Source organism: Urocitellus parryii, chromosome 4, assembly GCF_045843805.1.
Source record: "Urocitellus parryii isolate mUroPar1 chromosome 4, mUroPar1.hap1, whole genome shotgun sequence".
Taxonomy (NCBI): Eukaryota; Metazoa; Chordata; class Mammalia; order Rodentia; family Sciuridae; genus Urocitellus; species Urocitellus parryii.
The window spans coordinates 191,715,085-191,737,764 of NC_135534.1; the positions used below are offsets into that span (position 1 = coordinate 191,715,085).

Sequence of the window (22,680 nt, forward strand, 5' to 3'; positions counted from 1 at the left end):
GAGGGGTGGGGACTGTGGAGAAACAGGTCTGTCAGCTCCAGCTGGTTGTCACTCTGGGCCTAGGTGTCACTGGGTTTTCTGGTTTTTAAGAGAAGTTGGAAATCCAGCCTTTGTTGAGGGGGGAGAGGGTAAAATCCTTTATTTTTGTAGACTGCGGGTTCTCATCAAAGACCACCGCCCAGTTCTGCAGCTTCTAAGCTCGCATCAAAAAGGTGGCTGCTGTTTTTACTTTTGGAAGTCTGGAGATTGGAAAAGCTTGGGAACAAAATGACGATAACCAGGGAGCAGCGGAAGTGGACCTGGGAGCAAGGGGGCTACGGAAGGTCGCCAGTCATTGTCCTGCGTAGGGTTGCCCGTGCCAGTGTTTCACAGCCGAATATCGGTGCCGAGTCCTGGGGGTTCTGCGGCACCTGCCCAGATGTTTCCAAGTACAGAACCTGAGCAGCGCTTGGAAAAATCCTGTAAACACGCACTAGAGTCTCAGAGCTGCATCATCCCGACTCGGTTCCTCTCGGCCCGGGTTTCGAGGCAGCTGAGGAGCGCGCGTGTCAGCTGGTGGGGGCAGCGGACCTTGGCATTGCTCCGTGTCTGCATCTGGGTTCTCTTGAGCACTGGCCTAGGAGTCAGGACCCCAGATATTTGTCATTTGGTCCTCATGAGACTTCAGGCAGCTCCCTCTGCCCAGGGCCTTCATCTCTCCTTCTGAACCATAATTTTATGATTCCCAAAAAATTTCATTTGGTCAGCCTTATCTCCCCACCCACCCCCCACTCCCAAATAAAAGAGATTAAGAACTGGGACTCTCTGGCCTTCCCCCTGCCCATGGGTTTGGGGGACAGAATATTTTAACATAATAGGATTTTCCCCCTCTGGTTGGTAGGAATCAATCTGCAGCTACTGTTTTATTGGAAATCCCAGCTGAAAATAAAGATGGTGCAATTCAATCTCAGATTTAACTGGTTACTTACTTTCCACCGAGTCCCCAGGGCTGTGCGCTTGCTTGGTTTGTGTTGGCAGTGGGTGCCAGGCTTAAAGGGCCCAGCGAATGGGATGGCGAGGGTTCCTGACACCCCCTTACCACCAGGGGCAGGTTTTCCCAGCCCGAGGAATGGGGTCGGGGCTTGTGGCCCGCTCGCCCGTCTGTCTGAAGCCGGTCTCCAGGGGGAGCTTGGCGGGTGGCAGTGGGTGGACCGGTGTCTTCTGCCTGGCTGATGGAGGTGTTCTGGATTTCTTTTGCAGGCTGACGGAGCCAGTGCAGCCGGAAGGAAAAGCACTGCCAGCAGGTACGACCCCTGCGCCCCAGCCCCTCCTCCTGTCCCCGGTCTTCACGACCAACAGCCACCACTCTTTGGTCCTCCCGGAAAGGTGGGATGGTCAGACCAGCCCTCTTTGCTGAGAAGTAGCCACAGCTTCCCAGAGGGTGTGAGGGTGTAGACAGCCTTTTCCATGTGCCTTCTGTGGGCCTCCAGGGCTAGAATCCAAGGATGATGCGTTTCTGACTGGCCATTGGCCCCTCCCACGGGGGAGACTTGGGGATGAAGCCCAAGGTGGGGAGCTTGGCTGCTGCAGTGTGGACTGCGGGGTGAGCCGCCCCCTCACCCCGCATCTGCGTGTGGATCTTGTGCCCTGCGCTGGAGTCACGCGCTTGGGTCCTGTGCTCCTCTCCCTCACTAGGTACCCCAGGTGAGGGCAGGGGGGCACTCCGAGGAGCCAGACCAGGGGTCCAACTTCACCTTGGATGCTGGGAGAAGATGGGGGAGGGGTGGCCCTCAAGGACAGCTGAGCTGTTGTCACCAGAAAGGAGAAGGAGATCCCCAGGGCCTAAGCTGGGGACGGCAACACAGGGGGCCCAGGTAAGGGCCTGGTCAGTGTTGGCACTAGTGCTGCTCCTGTCACAGTGCGGAGAGCAGAGCTGGAGTGACCAGGTGGCCTTTACTTGGGGCATGGGAGGCAGAAGAAGGCAGCGGATGGGCAGGGAAGGTGGCTCTCTGGCACACACGTAGACTGTGGAATGGGCACTGGCCTCCCCTGCTGGACTTCAGGGCAGATTGTGAATGCCCAGCAGGAAAGCCCTCCCTGTGGCCCAGGGAACAGCAGTGCTCTAAAATGTTCCTAGAGTGTGTGGTGTTGTGTTTGGGGTGGGGGTTGGGGAATCAAGAGTGTTCTTTCTGTGGCCAAATAAATTTGGAGGTCAGTGGGTTGAGCGCAGAATCGAGTGGAGAAAGCACCAGTTCAGTCCAGCACACAGCTACTCTCTCTGGGACATGAGCTCCAGGCCCCCTCAGTCCTGACTGCAGGTCCCACAAGTGCCTCAAACAGGTTTCTCTGCGGGGGGCGTTTCAGAGCCTTTGAAGAGCTCATGTTTGGGAGTCCTCGAGCTTCGTTAACTGAGGGACACTTTTCCTGAGGCTCCTGCCGTGGAGCAAGTGTTTCTTGGAACACACTTGGGGAATCCACAGATGTGTTTGGCTCTGTGCTCCAGGAAGGTCACTCTGGCAGCATTTTGCAGGGTGGATTGAAGTCCGGGACTCCAGACGCCAGGCCCTTGCCACCCACAGGGTGCTGCTGGCCTGGCAGATGTCTTCTGTTTTGAGGCCACGTGGCCTCTGACGTGTCTCAGCTCTGCCAGTGAGTGTGGAGGCAGCCAGGGGTGACCCACCCACGTGCACTCGGAAGGATGTCATTTGTCGGTTCTGAGACTGGATCTTGTTAGGTCCGAGGCTGTCCTTGAACTTGCGATCCTCCTGCTTCCTGAGGAGCTGGGGTTATGGGCCCATGCCACCGTGCCTGGTGGGAATGCTCATTCTGTCTTCCCCCGTTGGTGCCCTTTACCTTCCAGCCTGCGATTCCGTCCTCCCTTCAATGACGCTTTCCCCAACCTCCTTTTCAGGGCACGTGCCACCCGGCCTGTGGCCTTTGTCACCTGCCCACACAGCTGAATTATTTGCATGTGTGTGGTTTTCTCCTTCCCTCTGGGAGTGGCAGCTTCCCAGGGCAGGGGCCATGTCTGTCTTGGGCATCGATGTGGGCCTGCAGATGTCAGTGGCAACCTGGGTGCCCAGCGTCCTGTGTCCTGGACTCCTGGTGGAGGAGTCCCTAGAGTGGTCAGCGGTGGGTGGAGGCACTTGGTGGACCTGAAGTCAGGACTAGAAGTCCTGAATGGTGTCCCCACCCTGTCACTGTGCTTGTGGACCAGGGGAGGGGCTGCTCAGGGTCCTAAGGGGAGAAAGTGGCTGTGTGCTTGACAGCCGGTGCTTTCTCCACTCGATGGTGGCCTCAGGCCAGGGTCTGGCCCACCACTGTCCTTCCTGCTGTGTTCGTTGGGCACTCACTCTGTGTGCTGTGGGCTCCGCTGGCCAGATGCTAATGTCTTCACCCAGGAGACGTGTTAAGAGTGTGTGGGTGGTGGGCACAGTGGCGGGTCCACAGCAGTGAGCCACAAGATGAAAGTCCACCTCATCCCAGTTGTGGGAGGTCCTCACCTGACCCTGTGCTGCCTGAGTCTCTCATAGGGGCTCTGCCTGGTGGTGGCGGGCAGAGGACAGCAGGCAGGTTTTCCAGTGGTGCTCGTGGCTGCCCAGAGCTGCGGGGTGAGTGTTCCCAGTCCAAGGCTGCAGTCCACGGGGACGAGTGCGGAGGTTGATTAGAGATGCCTGCTGGTCGGGGCAGGGGAAGGGGGCCATGTGTGCCGTCTCTTCTCTGAGGAGCCTGGGCTCTCCACCGCAGGTACGTAGTGACTGAACCCGTGCCATTGCCACGGGGCTGTAGTGCCCACCAGGAAGGCAGCACAAACCTGAGGGTTGGGTGTGACAGAAGTGTGAAAGCACAGTTGCCTTGAATGACGACTGTCATTTAGCCTGTCTCCACGTCCAGTTCTGAGCTGAGTGGTTTGCACGTAGTCATTCATTTATTTATTGGGTGTCGTCTTCACAACGACCCTGCCAGGGAGGTGTTCGCAGCATTCCCACTTATAGACAGGGAAGGCGAGGCGCAGGGGTCCGCGGGGCTCAGGCTGCTTCCCAGTCTGGATCCTTGGGTGTGTGGCCTGCACTTCCCTGCTGCCCCCTCCTGCTTGTCCATGTGGAGTCAGCAGTTGACAGTTCCAGGAGCCCCTGAGGGGCCGGGGACTGTCAAGGAGGTTGGGCTCTGGGGGTGCTCCCGGGTGAGTATGTTGTGATTGTGGGAGTAAAACCAGTAGCATTCTCTGAAAGGCCATCTCTGCGTCCTGAGGAGTGAAGGACACACTGAGGCTTCTGGAGAACTGCAGCAGTGGCCCTAGCCTTGCCACTAGTGGCTTTGACGCCCCCGGGTGGCTTTAGACCGGGGGATGCTCTGTAGGGCTTCAGAGCTCTTTAGTCTCCGTTTCTGATGAGAACCGGAGGTGTGGAGGCTCCCCAAAGTCAGAGTGAGGCTGGAGGGCCACGGGCAGGAGTGACCTGGGAGGACCCCCGTCCGGTCGGGCCTGGCTCCGGTCCTGCCTTGTTGCCCTGTTATTACACCCAGCGCTGCTTTCATCCCGCGCCGCCTTTTGGCCTGGAACACACAATTTTGTTATTTCTCCAGAGGGCCTCTGGCTGGACCCCAAGACCAACAGCACGGGCTGCGAAGGAATCAGTGTTACATGGAGGGGACAAGGAGAGGTGTGTTCTGGATCTGAAGGACAGCCGAGCGTGGCCTGGTTCACTTCCCTGTAACCCAGCCTGGGCGGATTTTACAAGACCAGGGACCCAGCACCCGGGGTCGGGGGTGACCTGGTGTGCAGGTCACAGCTCACATGGCCAGGCGGCCGCCGAGCCTCGCTTACTCCAGGGCTTGGGCCTGGGGCCTCTGCGGGGAGGAGTTCTGAAGGAGTTGCTGTTGCCGTCAGGTTCGTGCAGTTGCAGGCTCCAGGGAGGAAGAGCGATGCCGTCTGTGAGCTGGAGGCCTGGGGCGGAAGGGCTCTGCCAGTTGTCCAGTCCCACTCTCTGATTTTAGAGCAGAGAGGTCATGTGATCCCTTGCTCCCTGGAACATTCTAGCTGCCTAACATGAGACAGGATCCTATAAATGGGAGGTTGGAGGGAGAAGATGATGAACCAAGTCTCATGCATTCACTTCACAGGTATTTACAGAGGGCCTACTAAGCGCTACGTTCTGCCTTCGGTGCCAGGGATACAGCACTGAACAGAACAGAAAGCCCTGCCCCTGTGGAGTGGTGTCCTGGGGAGGGGGACAGATGACAGTGTAATATTGGACAGCCTAACAGGCACGGTCCCTAAGCCACGTTGCTTGTTGTTTAATTAAACAGAAGGGGGGAGATGTTGAGGGCCACAGCCCAGTCGGGATGACGCATGGCATTTTTGCCAGAAGTGGTGGTTGAGAGGTGACGCTAGCGAGCCATTAAGATGATGACTTTTGAGTTCTGGCGGAGTTCCCGTTGAGTTCTGCTTGAGCTCTCGAGAGGATTCCTGGAGAGTTCCCATTGGTTGGGGAAGTGCCGGAGGAGGGATATTTCCTGTGGCTGGTTCCTGGAGAAGCCACGTGGCATTCGGCAGATTTCCCAGGAGCTTGTGTGGAGTGTGCTGGTGGAGTTCAGAAATAAAGTTTGTTCCTGCTTCAGTGGCTCCTGATTTGTGCCAGCAGTGAGTGTCTGGAAGGCGGTCTCCAGGCCTGAGGGCTCCGGATTGAAGCCCACGTCCAGAAAAGCACAGCCTCCTGTTCCGTCCTAGGATGGCCCCAGACTGGGGTGGCCTTCCCTCCAGAGCCCCCACTCCCTGCCCTCTCTGCCTGATCTGCTGGGCATCTTCCTCACTTCTCCAGCTTGGCCCAGAGAGGAAGAGCTCAGACAGCCTGGGTGCAGATCCTGGTGCTGCCCGTGGCCTGGTTGTGTGACCTCAGTTGGTCACATAGCCTCTCTGCCTGTCAGTTTCCTCATCTGTAAAACAGGGATTGTGTCACTAGGACCACCTTCCCAGTGCTGTCAGAGGACTAAGTCTACTTACAGTGCGTGTACCTGCACACAGTGCCTGGACCATAGTAGGTGTTCAGTAAACACTTTCATCACCACCATGTGGGCTGGATTCCTGGGAGAGGGCAGCCGTGGGTGACAGTTGGTTTCTCAGGGAGCCTGGACACAGGGAAGAGAGTGGGGATGGAGCATACTGATTGCATTGCTGCGGCAGCGAGGAAAGGTGCTAGGACATTGGCTGTACACTGCCTGAGGTCGGGGCCCCTGGAAATGTGGAGCAGAGAGTGATGATATGTTGGCATGACATCTGCTGTGGGAGGGCCAGGATCAGGTCTTGTAGTTTACCCAGATCACATTGCCCCCCTCAGCCTCCCTTCTGAGGTTGTAACTGGTGTCCTTCTTTTTTTTTTTTTTTTTTTAAATTAGGGATTGCCCCCATTGCCCCCAGGGCACTTACCACTGAGCCACACCCCCAACCCATCTTTACTTTTTGATTTAGGGACTCGCTGAGTTGCTGAGGTTGGCTTTGAACTTAGAATCTCCTGCCTCAGCCACCTGAGTCACTGGGATTAGGTGTGCACCACTGTGGCTATGCCTGACAGTTGGAATCGTTCTTTTTCAGAGTGAACTGAAGATAGACTCCTCTGAGGTCACTCTAATAGTAAAATGTCTTTGGAACTAGCTGGGTCTCCCCCTTTAAGCCAAGGTCTGTACCAGTGGACCATTTAATCGTAACCACGTGTGTGTGGCTGCGTAATTATTCTTTAAATAATCTTCTTATTTGGCATTTGGTTTCCAACAATAAAATAAAAATCATCCTGAACAAATTAATTTCATTTGCACAAAATTTCACAGTCACACTCGGCCTAGTGCTAGTCAGTGGACAGTGTGGTACTCCCAGAACAAATTATTTGGAAACCGGGACCATTTCAGGCAGAAGACAGCCTCATCTTGACTCTAAGTTATGTTCCTGTGCGTGGAGCTCAGATTCTATCTCCAACAATAGAGTCTTCCCCTGCTCAACTCTGAGCAAAGTTGGTCGACAAAACTCATAAACTGCAGGTTGACTCTAGGGGATTGTACCCTTATCAGGAGGGGCCAGAGACTTCCTTGGTGGGCAGAGTTCACCCTCTGCTTAACCAATTACCACTAACCCTAGAGTCTGTAGAAGAGGGCAGATTCTGGAAAATTCACAGGCAGCTTTAAATTTGCCCTCAGGAGACAGTCTTAGAAATGCAAACCACAATTCCTGTGTGTAAAAATCCATGGGTCATTTCTTCTAAAGGGCACCTGAGCTTGGGTGGCCCAGCAAAGAGCATTGGGCTGGGGGTCTCTTGGGAAACTGCCCCATCCCCTACCCAGCCCCACCTTCCCGCTGGTGCTCCAGGAGCAAACTCAGTTCTTCTCCTGAACCTGGGGATATCAGTTCAGAGCGCTCAGAATTTTGCCACGTCCTAAGGAGCAGCCTTCGGTGGTCGCTGCGAGGCCCAGACCTGTTGTTCCTCGGCTCCGTCATGCCAAAGGCCCTTGATCGCAGAAGGCCTCTCCTGGCCCTCACTGGCTGGATGGCTCGTGCCGGGCTTGAGCTTCCTCTGCACTCCACGCAGAGTGGCTGGTGAAGGAGGGTGGTGGGCTGCGCGGCCACCTTCTGCATCGTCCCTCCCTGCTCCTCCCACTGTGAGCCTGGCTTTGGGGTGTCCCAAGCCCCTCCCGCTCCTAGCTGAAGACCCCTCCCTTCCCTTCCTGTGTGAAGTACTCTGTCCTTGTCCTGAGAGCTCGTCCTTTTCATAGCTGGACCAAGCTTTTCACATTTTGACTGGTGAGGGCTTCGTGGGAACAGTAGCAAAGAGCACTAACAGGGTCCCTGTGGGGTCCAGTTGTCCCTTAGAATCTACATGTGACTGCTCCCAGGGCACCCCATGGATACCGATCTGAGGGTGCTTGAGTCTCATAAAAAACAGCGCAGCGTTTGCACGGAGCCTGTGCGTCCTTCCGTACCCCTAGATCACCTTTGGATCAGTTGTCGCACCTAATGCCACGTAAGTGCCGTGTGCGTGGTTGTGAGGCTGCTCTGTGTAGGGAGCAGTGACAGGAAGTCTGTGTTCAGTACAGACTCGGGTTCCCCGAGTATTTTCTGGCAGCAGTTGGTGGAACAGTGGAGGTGGGCCCTGTGGATAGGAGGGCCGGCTGGGCGAGGTGCTGCGTGGGGCCTCCTATGCACCTGTCCTTCCATTCTCCATTGGTTTTTAGTGTCACTCCTGATCTGCACGTGAGCAGAGGGAGGTTTGGGTGGGTTAAGGAAACTGTACCTCTCTTGAGTGCTGGACCTGTGGCCAAGACAGTCCCTGTTGTGCATCCTGGGACACTTGTTCTAGGCAGTAAGTAACCCTAGGCTCAGGAGTGCTGAGAGCTTTATGGCAGACCTCCGTGCGTCGCCCTCTGTCTTGAGGACGGCTGGTGGGTAGAGGGAGGCCAGTTGGAGCGGCAGCAGGAAGAAGCCCGTCAAGGACAGCGACAGCGGGGTGTGGCGGGCCCATGGCAGGGAAGTGGAGGAGCAGGGTCCTGTTGAGGAGCTCACGCCCCACCACTCCTAGGAGGAGGGGGTCCAGGGAGACCAGGTCAGAGCATAGACAGGGATAATGGCTCAGTCACAGTCTCGGCAGGAAGTCGCTGGTGGGCAGGATCACGCTGATCTCATTTTCACACCACACGTGGGTTTGGGGACAGCCCCACTCTTTCCTCCCCGGCACTGCCTGCCCGCTGTGGTCTGCAGGAACCCTGTGTGTGCCCTGGAGGGTCTCTGCAGGACAGTGGACACGGGCCCTTCTGTGGCCTCCATTCCCCACCTGCGTGGTGAGGAGAAGCTGCAGGTGGCCTCGCCTCGCTCTGTGTGTGGACAGGTGTGCAAGGAGGACACGGGTGGCTGTCCACATGTTGCTGACAGGTCAGAGTCGCACCGCTGCCAGGCCACTGGAGAACCAAGGCCGTGTGCTATTACAATGCCGTCGGCGCTAATTCCTTCTAAAGACCTGGACTGGGCCCACTCCCGGGGGCCAGAGCACCAGCTAAGGAAGTCCCCGGCTGTAACTGCAGGGCCCACCTGGCGCATTCTAGGGTTCGTGCCTTGGCGGGGTTGCCAGGGCCCTACTTCCCCCACTTTAGGTTTCAATTAACCAGGGAATTTATTCTTAATATTTAAATCTTAATGTCGTCTTTCCAAAGTGCAGTATTACCCGACGTTGTGGCTGAGTGACACCGAGCATTGAAGAAAATTAAGTGCCTAAGAATTATCTCAGACTAATGATATATTTATGCATTGTGGGTTATTTTGAGTTTTAGACTGGTTAGAGTTGTTTAATAGGTTAATAGTTTCAATCTATTAATCTAATCTTTTCTACTTGACTGTTTATTAAAATATATCAGCGATACACGACAGAAGTGGAAGTCACAGCTGGGGGTGACAGAGGAGGGGGTGACAGGAGCAGGTGACGTGTGCGGACTCGAGACTCAGGGGAGCGGCAGGTGCAGGGCCGCTCATCCCTCCTGCTGGTGGCCTGTGTCTTGCTCCAGGCGAGAGGCTGAGGGGAGAGGCCGAGGGGAGAGGCTGAGGGGAGAGGGGAGCCTCCCTTCCTTCCTTCCTCACTTCTGTGCCGCTGTTTCGGGGTGTCCGTGTGCCTCGCCTGGCTCCCTGGAGCCAGCAGGAGGCAGGGAAGGTGGGCCCCATCTCAGGAAGCTCCTGGGGTGAAGTCACGTATTTGTTGGTTCATTCAACAGGTATTTCTATTGTTTTCTCAGTTCTTTTGAGAAGAGGAAGCCAGAGTTGTCCAGATGGTTAGAAGTCGTAGCTTTGGAGTCGGGAGACCTGGTAGACTTGCTTCTGTCACTAGAAAGCTGAGAGACAGTGACAAAGGCCAACCCACGCCTTTCTGTGAGACAGAAACTGCCCTCTGTAGAAGGCGTCAGGCGGAAGGAACTCTGAGAGGGTGACTGCTTGGCCTAAAGGGCCACACCTGGAGTGCTGCACACGCTCCATAGGTCCTGGTGGTTCCTGTCACCACTGTGTCACACAGCTTTTCATCAACGGGACCAAAATACCCGACGAGAAAACTTTAAAGAGGAAAAGTTTGTCTTGAGCTCACGATTTCAGAGGTTCAGTCCATGGTCGGCCAACTCCATCGCTCTGGGCCGAGGGGAGGCCGGGATCTAGGGAAGGGTGTGGACAAGGAAAGCTGCCCGCCTCCCAGGAGCAGGAGGCGGAAGAGGGAGGGCACAGCGGCCAGAGCCAAGGCAGGTCCCCAAAGGCACTCCCCAGTGACCTACTTCCTCCAGCTCTCCCCCCACCCAGATTATCCCGTCAGTGGGTCAATCCACGGGGAGGTTACGACTCTCATAATTTAATTTCACCTCTGGACATTCCTGCACTTTCTAACAGGAACTTTTTGGGGGGCCACCACATCCAAACCATGACAGTGACTTTTCATGTTACTTGAGGGGGTGAGGGACCATGGAGAAAGGCATTTCTGGAAGCAATGGTGTGAGGATGCAGGCCCTGGACCTTAGAGGGTCAGCCACCTGTCCCCTGAGGCCTGAGTCTGTTCCTGTTGGGGTTGGTCATGGTGACCCTACCTCCTGGGTTGTGGCTCAGTGGGGGAGCGCTCACCTGGCATGGGAGAGGCACTGGTTCTCAGCACCACGTTAAATAAATGAATATGTTGTGTCCAACTACAACTTAAAAATATTAAAAAGAAGAAGAAGATGATGTCAGGATGTCGCCCGGTGACCCTATCTTGGCATTTCACAAAGTGGGGAATTTTAGGAAGTCTTTTATCAGAAAGATAAGAGCAACTTTCAAGGACTAAGCGGCACTTAGGAAACTGGCCTCCGCAGAACACCCCAGCCCCCGTCCCGCTGAGGGCCGTGTGAGCGAGGCGTCGCCCGGTTCTGAGTACTCACTGCTGCGTGTTCACCAAGCCGGGGACCATCGACACTTGCAGGGACAGAGATGGACTGCAGAGAGGGCCTGCGGGTGTCCGACGCGGCAGGTGCTGATGCTGACCTTACCTGGTTCTCGGGGTGGACCGGCTCTTACTGACCATCGTCACCATGTGCTCTGGGCCCGTGAGACCAAGTCACATCCCTCTGCGGCTTGCACTCCAGTTGGGGAAACAGATGACAACATGGACAGGGTAATAGAGCACGGCTGGGTGGATACTAGGACCATCGATGATTCAGCCCTCAGCCATGAGCCCAGGAGTTACCTGCTCTGGCTGCTCTCTCAGTCATAGACTGGGGGCCATGAACCTGGAGGAGAGAGCCTGGTCGTCAGGTGATGAGGGCAGGAGGGAGGGAGGGAGGGAGGCTCAAGCTGGAGTGGTAGCCGTGGGGAAGTGACAGTAGTCAGGGTCTGGCCCTACTTGGCAGGTGGAGGTGACAGGATGTGCTGGTAGGTTCCTTAGTGGGGGTGAGAGAGAGGGAGGAGTCGGGGGCTGTCCAGGGGACAGGATGCTATTTGAAGTGGAGCCGGCTGCAGCTGCTGGGTCGTGGTGTCAGAGAGCCGGGGTTGAGTGGGGAGAGCACTGGGCCGGGGGCAGGACTGTCCTGTCTTGGCACAGAGTGAGGCCCAGCAGGTGCTCAGTTTAGGACCCGTGACATTTGAGGTGCCCATGTGGCACTGAGTGGGGGTGTCAGGCACATGGTTGTGCAGGTCTGGAGTTCGGGGGTGGAGGTGACGGGAGGTGGGACTTGGGATTCACCGTCATACAGTTACTCTTTGAAAGAATGAGCTTTCCTGAGATCATGGGGTGTGGATAAAGAGGAGTTCTAGAACTGACCCTGGGGGCTGCCCACACAGTCAGGAGGTGAGGAGGTCGCCTCAGCGAGGGCACAAGAGTGGCCCCACTGTGGAGGCCTGGCCCTCGGTTGACCCAGAGCCAAGTGAAGAGAGTGGATCAGAGCAGAGGGCGGCTCTGTAAGGGCTGCTGGTGGGAGGTGAGCTGCATGGACAGGGGACAGGGCCGTGAGTTGAATAGCAGGCATCACAGGGGGCCTTAGAGGGACAGCTCTGGGGGTGAGGTCAAGGCAGCAGCCTCATTAGACTAAGGAGTACTGCCAAGGAGAGGGCCTGCCACCGTCTGCAAGCAGATGCCAGTCAGTGGCACTGATCAGTGGGAGTGGGAGTGGGGCGTGGGGTGTGGGGGGCTGGTCTGAAGTCGGCCTCCGCAGCAGGTCGACTGGGCCCTGGAGTTGGGCCTGGGTGTGTGTGAATTCATTTCACCTCCCAGCGTCCGTGCATCTGCGGAGAGTAGCAAGCTCTGCCTCAGATGGTCGTCCTCTCTACGGAGTGGCGTCTTCTGATGAAGCTGAGTTCTTGAGGCAGGTCAGCAAGGTGTCCATACACACTGGGATGGGAGGATTTCCCTCCCCTCGTGTTGTCTCTGCCGAGGGGCCAGAGTAATTGGCACCCTTGGGCGAAGGGCAGTGGTCCTCGGGCTGATCTGCTGGGTGAGGGGCGGGGCTCTACCAGGGCTTTAGACATCTCAGATTCCAGCCCACTCGTTGTGTTGTTCAGACGGAAAGACTGAGTCCCAGCAGCCGGTGACGGGTGCATGGCTGTTGTCCCTGCAGCTTGGGTTTCTGAGGCTGGAGGATCCCCTGAGCCTCGGAGTTCGTGACCAGTCTGAGCCACATAGTGAGAGCCATCTCACTATGTAGAGTAAAACCCGAGTCCCAGAAAGGGCAGCCTAGGGAATTGGCAGCAGAAACCAGAGTGAAGCTCAGGTGGCTGAGAATTTGTCATATTTACCATGACTTGATAGAACAAGTGTCAGCATTTTGGGGTGGAATGTTATAGAAATTGTGCCTAGAAACAATGTCACCTGGCCTTGGGGCACCTGGCATCCCCTGGGCCTCTTTCTCCAGCCTGCCCAGAGATGGCGTGACTTCAGGCCTCAGGTCTGTGGTTAAGTTACGTGGTTCGTTGTCTGGGGCTGTAGGGTTTAGTGGTAGCAGCAGACAGGAGCCAGAGTTACTTTTCAGACTAGGCTCATCCCTCTGCCATTTACTCACTTGTGAATGTCGGGGTGTGGAAGTCAACAAAGTATGGGTCCTGTTCTGTGTTTTGGTTTCCCCATCTGGCCCCAGGCTCCGGTGGTGCCGGTTGTGACTGAGGGGGTATAAGCTCTTGAATTAACAGGTAAAACACAGAGGAAGAGATTTGTTTTGAAAACCCTCCCCTGCAGTCTTCAAGCACGTTGGACAGTCCAGACTCAGTAATGGGGATGCATAAGAACAAAATGAGCGAAAGCTGTGGGTAGCGGAGGGCAGTGGCTTATAAGCATTACTGTTCTCAAGCCATTTCTTCAAATGTAGTCCTATAGAATGTATGGGTTTCCTGTGGCTGCTCTAACAAATGACAGTAGTTCCCGCTTCCCCACAGTTTCACTTTTTGCAATTTTAGAACTGTGGCCCAAAAATATCAGATGGAAAATTCCAGAAATAAACCATGTGTAAGTTTTAAATTACTGGTTATTCTGAGTAGCATGATGAAATCTCAACGGAGTCCTGCTTCGTTCGCTGTTGGTCCAGGGTATCCACACTGTATGTGCTACCTGCCCACTAGTTACTTAGTACCTCTCTCGGTTCTCAGGTAAACTCTCTGACTAGTATCCTAGTGCTTGTTCTCAAGTAACCTTTATCACTTAATAATGGCCAAGAGTAGTGATGCGAAGGAGGCACTAGGGTGTAAAACGTGGAAGGATAAATTAACTCTGGGCTGTGAGGCAACACTAAAAAACAAGACAGCACAGAAAATAAAAAAAACAGTGTCTGTGGGTTGGGTGTGGTTACCATGGTTTCACACACCCACCTGGGGTCTGCGGTATGTCCCCCACAGGGAAAGGGGCTGCTGTACTGTGAACTGGGTGACTTAAACCAACAGAAGTTTATTGTCTCAAAGTTCTTGGGACCAGAAGTCTGAAGTCGTGTCCCCAGGGTGGTTCTCTCTCTAGTGGCCTCTGGGAAAAACCTGTTGTTAGGCTGTCCCTGCTTCGGGTGGCCTTCAGCATTCCTTGGCTCGTGGCCGCATCACTGCATTCTCTGTCACTGCAGTGACACGGCCTCCTCTTCGTCTCTGTGCCTCCTCCCTTTCTGTCTCAGGTCCTCCCTGTCTTACAGTGACCCTTGGTGCGTGTTGGGCCCCCCCAGTAATTCTAGGGTGAGCTCAGTGCCAACACCCGTAACTGCTACACTGCAAAGGCCCTTTTCCCAAATTCACAGATTCTGGGCTCAGGATATGAACATATCTTATTTGGGGGGGCACCCTGTACCCCACTATGAAGTGAAGAGGTCCAGATGTGTGTGGGTCAAAACCAAAGGCAGAGCCGTGAGTGCTGAAGGAGGGGGAGGGAGGGCCTGTCTACACCCCCGCGTGAGTCAGCAGTGACAGAATCCCCGACACGAACAACTTAAAGGCTCATTCTGGCTCACGGTTCCAGTCCAAGGTCGACTGGCTGCATCTCTCTGGGCCTGGATGAGGCAGGACGTCAGGACCCAAAGGCCTGGCAGAGCACAGCTGCTCAGCTCGTGGTGGCCAGGAAGCAGAGACGGGGGAAGGGGCCTGATTGGAGATACAACCCCCTCTCCCCCGAGACCCACTTTCTGCGTGAGGCCCTGCTTCCTCAGTTCCCACCACCTCCCAGTCCTGCCGTGGGGTTATGGCTCCATCAGGTCAGCCCACTGCTGAGCCTCGAGCCTTCCGAATGGTCGAGTCCCTTCTCCAAAGTTCCACCTCTGATACTGTCACATTGGGGACCAACTCTTTCACAGGCAAACGTTGGGAACATTCTAGGTCCAAACTGTAACAGCCACCTCCCCATTCCAGCTATGTATGTGCTCGAAGCCTTGGTGACGGAACCCCGAGTTCTCAAAGGGGGCCATACTCTGAGAACCATTGCCTGAGAGAAAGGCCAGGGCTCCCAGTCTCCTTGGGCAGGGGCCCATTGGGTCTGGCTTCCCTCCCAGCAGACCCGCGTCAGCAGTAACCAGTGACCACATATAGCAGGTACTGACTGAAAAATATCCTTTTAGTGCCCGACTTTGGATTTTATGTTGGAGTGTGACTTGGGTTAAATATAAAATTCATAGCATATCTTGAGCAACTATTTTGTAGTTATCTATATATAAATCTATTTTACAGCGACACAAATAGAATAGATTATGGAGTGTCAGCATGTAGATAGATTCCGAGTGCTTTTTCACTAATATACCTAATGATTCGTGCTGAGAATATCCAAGGGCTCCACTGTACATTTAAATGGATATAATTAAAATAATGAGCTCTATTTTAAAAAATGATATATGAAAAAAAATTTTTAAGGAAGTTAGAAGGAGCTGCACCACTAATTCAAAGTGATATAAGTACTTCTGCAATTCCATTGTTATTAGGACACCTAATTAAATGCAGAGCATCCGAGAAGAGCATCTTTGGGCTTGTAAATCTAAAGCACAGAAGTCGGGGGAGGAGAAGGAAGTTGCTGTGTCCTTGATGCTGGGGCTGGGGGTGTGGTGAGCCATGGTGCCTGTGGGTGAAGGAGGGTAGCTTCTTTCCTCTCGGGGCTGAGTAAGGGGTCAGGCTGGTCACACGGCTGCAGCTGTATCACCCGGCATAGCCTCTGGGTGTTGGGGTACAGGGTGAGGGGGAAGGAGCCAAGGAGAGGCTGCCCTCCCACCGGGAGAGCCATGGCCCTGCTTCCTACCTCCCAGCTTCTGGGGTTGGTAGGTCTGCAGAAGGGACATAGGGTGGGGAATCCAGACTCATGGGCTTCGGTCCCGCCTCTGCCCTGTGCCCTGGGTCTGGAGAGGGTCACCAGTGATGCATTCCTACCCAGGCCTGTTGCAAATGGATGTCCTTCAGCTCTGCAAACCCACATCAAGGATCCGCTCCATCCCAGGGGACCCTCGGGAGGCACACGAGGCTTGAGTCCCACTGCCATCTTATCAGGAGGTGGTCATTCTTTTGGTCATTGACTGAGTACAGCATTTATGGAGCACCTACTGTGTGCCTGCTGGATGCTAGGAATGCAGCACTACATAAGACTGCCAAGACCTGCTCGTAGGTGTGAACGGCTTGGTGAGTCATAAACAGACAAGATATCTTTAGAGAGCGGCCAGGGCTGCAGAGGAAGTAAAATGAGGTGATGAGCTAGAAGCTAGACAGGGAGGTCAGAAAGGTGACCAGTGCCCCGAGATGAATTCATTAGCACGCTGTGGGAGGACAGCTGTAAGCGTCACCTGTGCGTGCAAGGTGGACGTGACATTCAGACAGGGAGTCTAACTCAGACTCCAAGCTGTGAAGCCTTCCCAAAGGCGAGGAGGACGTCATGAACTAAGCCACCGTAGTACAGGCACCTGCCATCTGTGCACATCCACTCCACACCAGGTCCCTGGCGGAGCTCCTCACAGGCGTCATCTCCCACCCCTGCACCAGTGAGGGTCATGGTCCCCTGTGACCGACAGGGAAACTGAGGGTTGGAGAGGAGTCTTTGCCCAAGGTCACAGGGCATGTGAGTGGGCAGATGGGAGTTACACCCAGCTTGTGTGGCTCCATGCTCCCCCTTCCCCACCATAGTGTCCCGGTACCCGTGAGGACTCAGGAGCAGGGAGGGACACTGAGTCTGTCAGATTCAGAACATGGGCAGTGGAGGAAGGTGACGGGCTTCTGAGGAGGAGGCTGTTCCATCACCTCCTGTCTTGTCTCTGTGTCCAGTGAACCTCAGGACAGGCAGGACTGGCCCACTGTTAGCCCCATGTGGTCTCAGCTAGTGGTGGGAACACTAGCAGTTTCTCTCATGTTGAAAAACACAGTGCATTGCTGGCTCTTCCATCAGTGTGTCAGTCTCTGCTGCATATACAGGTCTAGACAAGGTCCTCACTCCCTCACAGGTCTCTGTCACATTACCCAACAGTGGTAGAACCTGGGTTTGAATGTCTGTCGGTCGAAATCCACAGCCTGTTCAATCCATGCCATGTAAGGTCCTATCCTTGCACCCTCTGCTCACTATTTATATTAGTCTGTTTTCTGCTACTATTACAAAATACTCAAGACTAGATACCTTATAAAGAAAAGAGGTTTATAATCCCAGAAGCTTAGGAGGCTGGCTGAAGCAGGAGGAGTGCGAGTTCAAAGCCAGCCTCAGCAACTCAGTGAGGCCCTAAGCAATTTAGTGAGACTCTGTCTCAGAATTAAAAAGTGAAAACCGCTGAGGATGTGGCTCAGTAGAAAAGAACCCCTGGGTTCAGTCCCTGGTATGAAAGACAGAAAGAGAGGGAGGAAGGAAGGAATTAAGAGGCTTATTGAGCTCACAGTCCCTAAGGGTCAGGGTCGTGGGGCTGCCCTGGATTCTGGAGAGACCTCAGGGTAGATGGCATCACGATGGCGGAGCCGTGTTTAAGAGGGAGCGGTCCTGGGGACACAGGAAGCTGGTGTGAATAGAGAGCGGGACACTGTTGCCCAGCAGCCCACCCTGGTGGGAGCGGACGCACCCTGTGGGACATGTTCATCCTGCCGAGGGTGGCACCTGTGACCCCAGTTACCTCCGCTAGGCTCCACCTCTCACATGGCCACGCTGGGGACCAGACCTGCAGGACAGGAACCTTTGGGGCCACGCTTACACCATAGCTCCTCTCTCCCTCCCCACGGCAAGGGGTGGTGGGCGCCAGGGAAGCATCTGCCCTGGCAGCACCGTCACCCATGACTTGAGATCGTGGTTCCACCACTTATCCCTGGGCTGACCCAACTTCCAAGCCTGGTGCTGATCCATCTCACTCCATGACACCTGCGTCCCACAGGGACGTCCCCGGCCTCTGCTCCTGCCTCCGGGAGTGGGGCCTCTGCCCCAGGCATCGACTTCTGTTGCTGACCGGCTGCAGCAACGGAAGAGCCTCCTTCTCCAAAGCCTTGGTGGTTCCTTGTGACCTCTCACACCTGCTGGCTGCCCGGAGCCGCAGGCTTCTCTGCCTGCGAGGACGGCAGCGTAGCTCGGGGTGTCCCCTAGGGAGGCGCAGCAGCCAGGGGACTGCCCGTCTTGCCCCTCGCTCAGATGCCCTGGGTTTCCACTCTGTTCTGGATCCTTAAGTTCAGAAGTGGGTGACGTGGGGGCTGCCAGGGCTACAGGTGGGGAGGCTCCCTTCTGAGGCTGAGCGCCGGATGCCTGTGACAGGTGCCTCTCACGTCCTGACACCACTGGACATGTGAGCCCACCAGCCAGGGCCTGGGCTTCCTGGAGTGGGAGGCAGAGAGGAGCTGGTCCGATGCAGGGATCTGTGCGTTAGGACACTCCCTGGGGCACGGGGAGCCAGAGGGTTCCCAGACAGATGAGCCAGTGACTTCTGAGGCATGGACCATCGGCTTACGTTTCCTGCTGTGGAAGGAGCCCGAGCCGGGACAATGTCTGGTGCCGGCGTGCGACACGGTGGGAGCGGCACCCCTGCGCCCACTGGTGAGAAGGGTCCTAAGGGCCTGTCCTTCACGGCAGTGGGAGCGGTCGCAGGCTGGGCACTGTGGGTGCGCCCCCTGTGCTTGATGAAAACCCACGCGACAACTCCCGAGGCTCCGGTCTGCAGATGGGGAAACTGAGGCTAGGAGATGCGATGGCTGGCACAGGCCTGAGAGCAGAAGTGGCGGTGTGGCGTTGCCTACCAGGGCTGGTGTCACCAGCCTCCCTGTCCAGGCCTTCTGCTGTCCAAGGCCTGTTGGCCCACGTGGGCGGCCGTAGCAGAGCGCACAGACCCTGCGGCTCCACCGAACAGCAGTTTCTCTTCCAGAGTCTGGAGGCCCGAGGCCCAGGGTCAGGGCCCAGCTTGCTCCGGTTCTGGTGAGGGTCTTCCTAGCTTGCAGGTGGCCACCTTTGCCCTGTCCTTGTGGGAGAAGAACACGGTCTTTGGTAACGCCACCTCACCCCTTCACGAGCCCACCACCCTCTTGGCCTTGTTAAGCCCAGCTGCCTCCTAAGGACCCGATTTCCAGACACAGTCACGTTAGGGATGATGAGGGCGTAGGAATGGGGGCGGGCACCGTGACCCACAGCACCTCCAGGTGGCCTCTGCTTGCTCCTGGCTGGCTGCCCCCACCTACCCTCCTGGCTCAATACCCTAACTATTTCCAACCTGGGCGACAGCTGGAGTGGGGCCAGCAGGCATGAGGCGCCCCAGGCTCCTGGCAGATGGAGTAGCTGAGACCCCGAGAGGAGACGGGTCCTGGCCTGGCCACACAGCAAGCCCCTGCGGTTCCAGGCCCAGAGCCCAGCCTGCCGCTGGCTCCGGCACCCCCAAGTGCTTCAGTAGGTGTGCCCGGGGGCTCTGCCTGAGCCAGCCTTAAAGGTCACAGTCCAGGCCCTTCAGGGCACTGGAGAAGCCGGCATGGCCAGGGCGGCCTGCTCGGGCTAGCCACCTGACGATTTCCAGCGTGGGCACGCCTCAGTTTCCCTACCTCGTGAGGTCCTAGGGCCACAGGGTGATATGGAGAGTCTCGTTGAGATGGGTTCTGGGCTGGGTGTCGGGGCCTGGCCTGACACTATTTTTGTGGGTGGCCCAGGGCCGTCACGACTCTGCTCCTGACCCCCGTGCCCTCCTGTGACACAGACTCCATAGTGCCTGCCCTGCCCTGCTCAGTGCTGACCCTGCGGCTCCAGGTTCTCTGGTGTTGGAAGAGCCACCTCTGTGCCTGAGGGCTGGCTCCCAACATCGCCATCGCGGGAGCCTTTGGGGACTGGAGTTTCCCCATCTGTAAAACAGGAGCAGGAAGAGCTTGGAGAGCTCTCCAGGCGGCCTGCCAAGGAGGGAAGCGAGCAGCACGCGCGCTTGGCCTGCGCCAGACACTTAAACCCTGGCTGCTCAACACGTGGTGTGAGGAGCAGGCACCAGCTGACCCGGGAGCTCGTCAGAGACGCAGAACCCCAGGCCCCAGCCCTGCTGCAGCATCCTGCAGTGATCAGGGTCCCCAGCCGGTGGGGGTGCACGTTGAGGTTTGAGAAAAAGAGATTTTAGCCAGCTGCAGGTACCCTCCTAGGGCACTGGTAACTCACTTGTGGTCAGTACAAACGAGGGCCAGGAGTCAACTGGGCACATCTGGACCTCTTGAGACTCCCGCTCTCCTAATGGTAACATTAGTTGGAGCCATATCAGCCTGGCAGTTTTCAAACTGTGCTTCATGACCCCCCTGGGAGCCTTGGGGCAGCCACCCAGACTGCGTGGGAAGCTAAGTGGGCTGGGGGTCCTTCTGTCCACTCCATACGCAGCCTTGTGTGTCTCTGTGGTGCCTTGTGCTGGTGGCTTCCCAGCTGGGCCTGGGAGCAGGGATGGTGTCCACTCTGAGCAGACTCTCCTCTTTCCTAGGGAGCGCTTGAAGCGCAGCCAGAAGAGCACCAAGGTGGAGGGCCCAGAGCCAGCGCCAGCTGAGGCCTCGCTGAGTGCCGAACAGGGTACGATGACGGAGGTGAAGGTCAAGACAGAGCTGCCCGATGACTACATCCAGGAGGTGATCTGGCAGGGTGAGGCCAAGGAGGAGAAGAAGGTGGTCAGCAAGGACGGGACAGGCGACGTGCCTGCAGAGATCTGCGTGGTGATTGGCGGTGTCCGCAACCAGCAGACCCTTGGTGAGCACCCAGCCGAGAGGCTCAGGGCCAGGACCAGGGCGGGAATGTGGGGCTAGCATCGTGGGGGAGTGGGCCTGGCCTCTGCCCGGTCCTCTGCTGAGAGCCTGCAGCAGCCCAGGCAGCCTGTGCTCCTGAGACCCACCTCTGCGTCTCTCTGCAGGCTCTTATCTTCCTGCCCCGGCGGGTAAAACCCTACCCACCCGTCGGGCCCTCGTGGCAGCCAAAGGCTCAGGACCTTCTGTGGGCCTCCTGAGTCCCCTGTGGGGCCGGCGTCTCCCTGGTCACTTGCCTGTCTGCCTTTCCCCCTCCTTGGTTTGATCACGGTTCCTGGGGCAGCTCCCAGCTCAGGTCCTGCCCGAGCAGATTCCTGGTCAGGATCAGATTAGTGACACCACACCTTGCCCTCTTAGAGGAGCTGTAGAAACCAGCTTTCTAGCAACGCTTTCTCTTCCTTCCTCTCCCGGGGTCCCCCACAGGGCTTCCTGTGCCACTGCCAGGCTCACAGCTCAGCTGCCCACAAGCCCAACAAACAGGCTTGTTTCGTGTAAGTAGAGCGGAGCCAGCAGGACAGGTGGCGGGGACCGTGTCCAGTTGGAGCCCCCTCACCCTTCGCACGTGGGGTGGCTGCTCCTCAGCTGGTCTCTGAGCTCAGCGTTGCCAGATCTCTCACAAATCGCACGCCAGGAACGAGCATTGTGATGTGAATTCTTTTGGTTTTCAGTGTTGGCAACAAATTGCACTTTTGAAATCTGCCAAACGGAACCTATTTGTGGGTCTGAGTCTTTCCAAGGGCCACAAGTTTGCAACCCCTGCTCTGTGAAACAAAGCCCACGGTCCTCAGCCTGACTTTGTCGCCGTGTCTGGTCAGACCCTGGGCTTCTGTTTCCATCCGCGCCGCCCTCCGCGTTTCCTGAGCTTGCTGTGTCTTTGGGAGTGCCGCTGCCTCCGTTGTCACTGGTTGGTCTGGCCTGCCTTTTTCTAAGTGCCTGCATCTGCCTGGTGTGCAGCACCCTGTGTGGCCCTCAGGGCCTCATGGTGAAGGTCCCTGTGTCTGTTTCACCTGGTTCCACTCAGGTCCTATGGCCTTTACTCCCCAGCCACTGGGCTGGGCCTCATGCCCCTTCCCAACCGTTCCTCTGCTGTCCGGGCCGTGATCAGCCCTGCCTGGGTCGTGCGGCACCTCTGACACCTGTGTCTCCCTGCCCAGCATCGCCTGCTCTGCCCGCTGGCTCCAGGGAGGCCTTGCCAAAGCAGACCCCTGACCGTGCCGCTCCCTGCTGGTCAGCCTCAGGACCGACTCTCTCCCGTCTCTGATGGCCTCAGGTCCTCCGTAGCCCCAGGTCCTGCTCATCTCTCCAGACCTCTCATTCCAGAGCAGTCTGCTCTTCTCGCCTCCTGCTGTTCCCTCTCCTGGGACTGCCTTTGCCCTTTTCCCAGATCACCCCACACCTGTGCCCTCTGCTTTCAGAAGCGTCCCCTGATCCCTCTGGTCAGAAGGGTCTGTTTCCACCCTGGCCCTCACTAGGACACCTTCCCACTGTCTCTTTACAGTAGAGGGCTTCACTGTGTCTGTCTCTGCCAGGTGACTGGTAACCCCTCAAGTTTGGAGCTCCAGGACCTGCCTGATTTCTGTCCCCTTGCTCCCCACTCCTGCCCATGGTACCTAGCAAGGTCCTGGCTTCCGGAAGTGATGTTCACAGTGGTACTGTAACTGGTGGAATGGGGCTGGGTTATGCTGCAGTAACAAAAGGTCCTAAAACAAACAAAGAGATCTTGGCAGCTTAAAACTCCACAAAAGTTTATTTCTTATTTACACTGCATGTTCATGTGGGTCACAGTGGGCTCTGCCTTCCTCTAGGCTCAGACAGAAATCAGCCCTTATGTAGAATTCTGCTGGCCAAACAAGCCCTGGGTGGGCTCCCCTGGCAATCGTTGGCTGTAGTCAAAAGGAAGCGGTATTAAGCCCGCTCGCAGCCATTGGCTAGAGATAATCACATGGTTCTACCCAACGTCAAGGAAACTGGGAACAGTCATCCTTCCACTGCCGGAATGTGGGTGAACAGAGTGTCTGGAACATGTGTTTAGT

General features: G+C 56.4%; 1 protein-coding gene across 1 annotated transcript in view; it reads left to right on the forward strand.

Annotated features, from left to right (window-relative positions):
• Znf618 (zinc finger protein 618) overlaps positions 1-22,680 on the forward strand; it is a 149,448-nt gene that overhangs the window by 79,899 nt on the left and 46,869 nt on the right. Inside the window, exons 2-3 of the mRNA XM_026393322.2 lie at positions 1,240-1,283; positions 20,335-20,594. Of these exons, the coding sequence (XP_026249107.1) occupies positions 1,240-1,283; positions 20,335-20,594 (304 nt within the window). The remainder of the gene's footprint in view (positions 1-1,239; positions 1,284-20,334; positions 20,595-22,680) is intronic.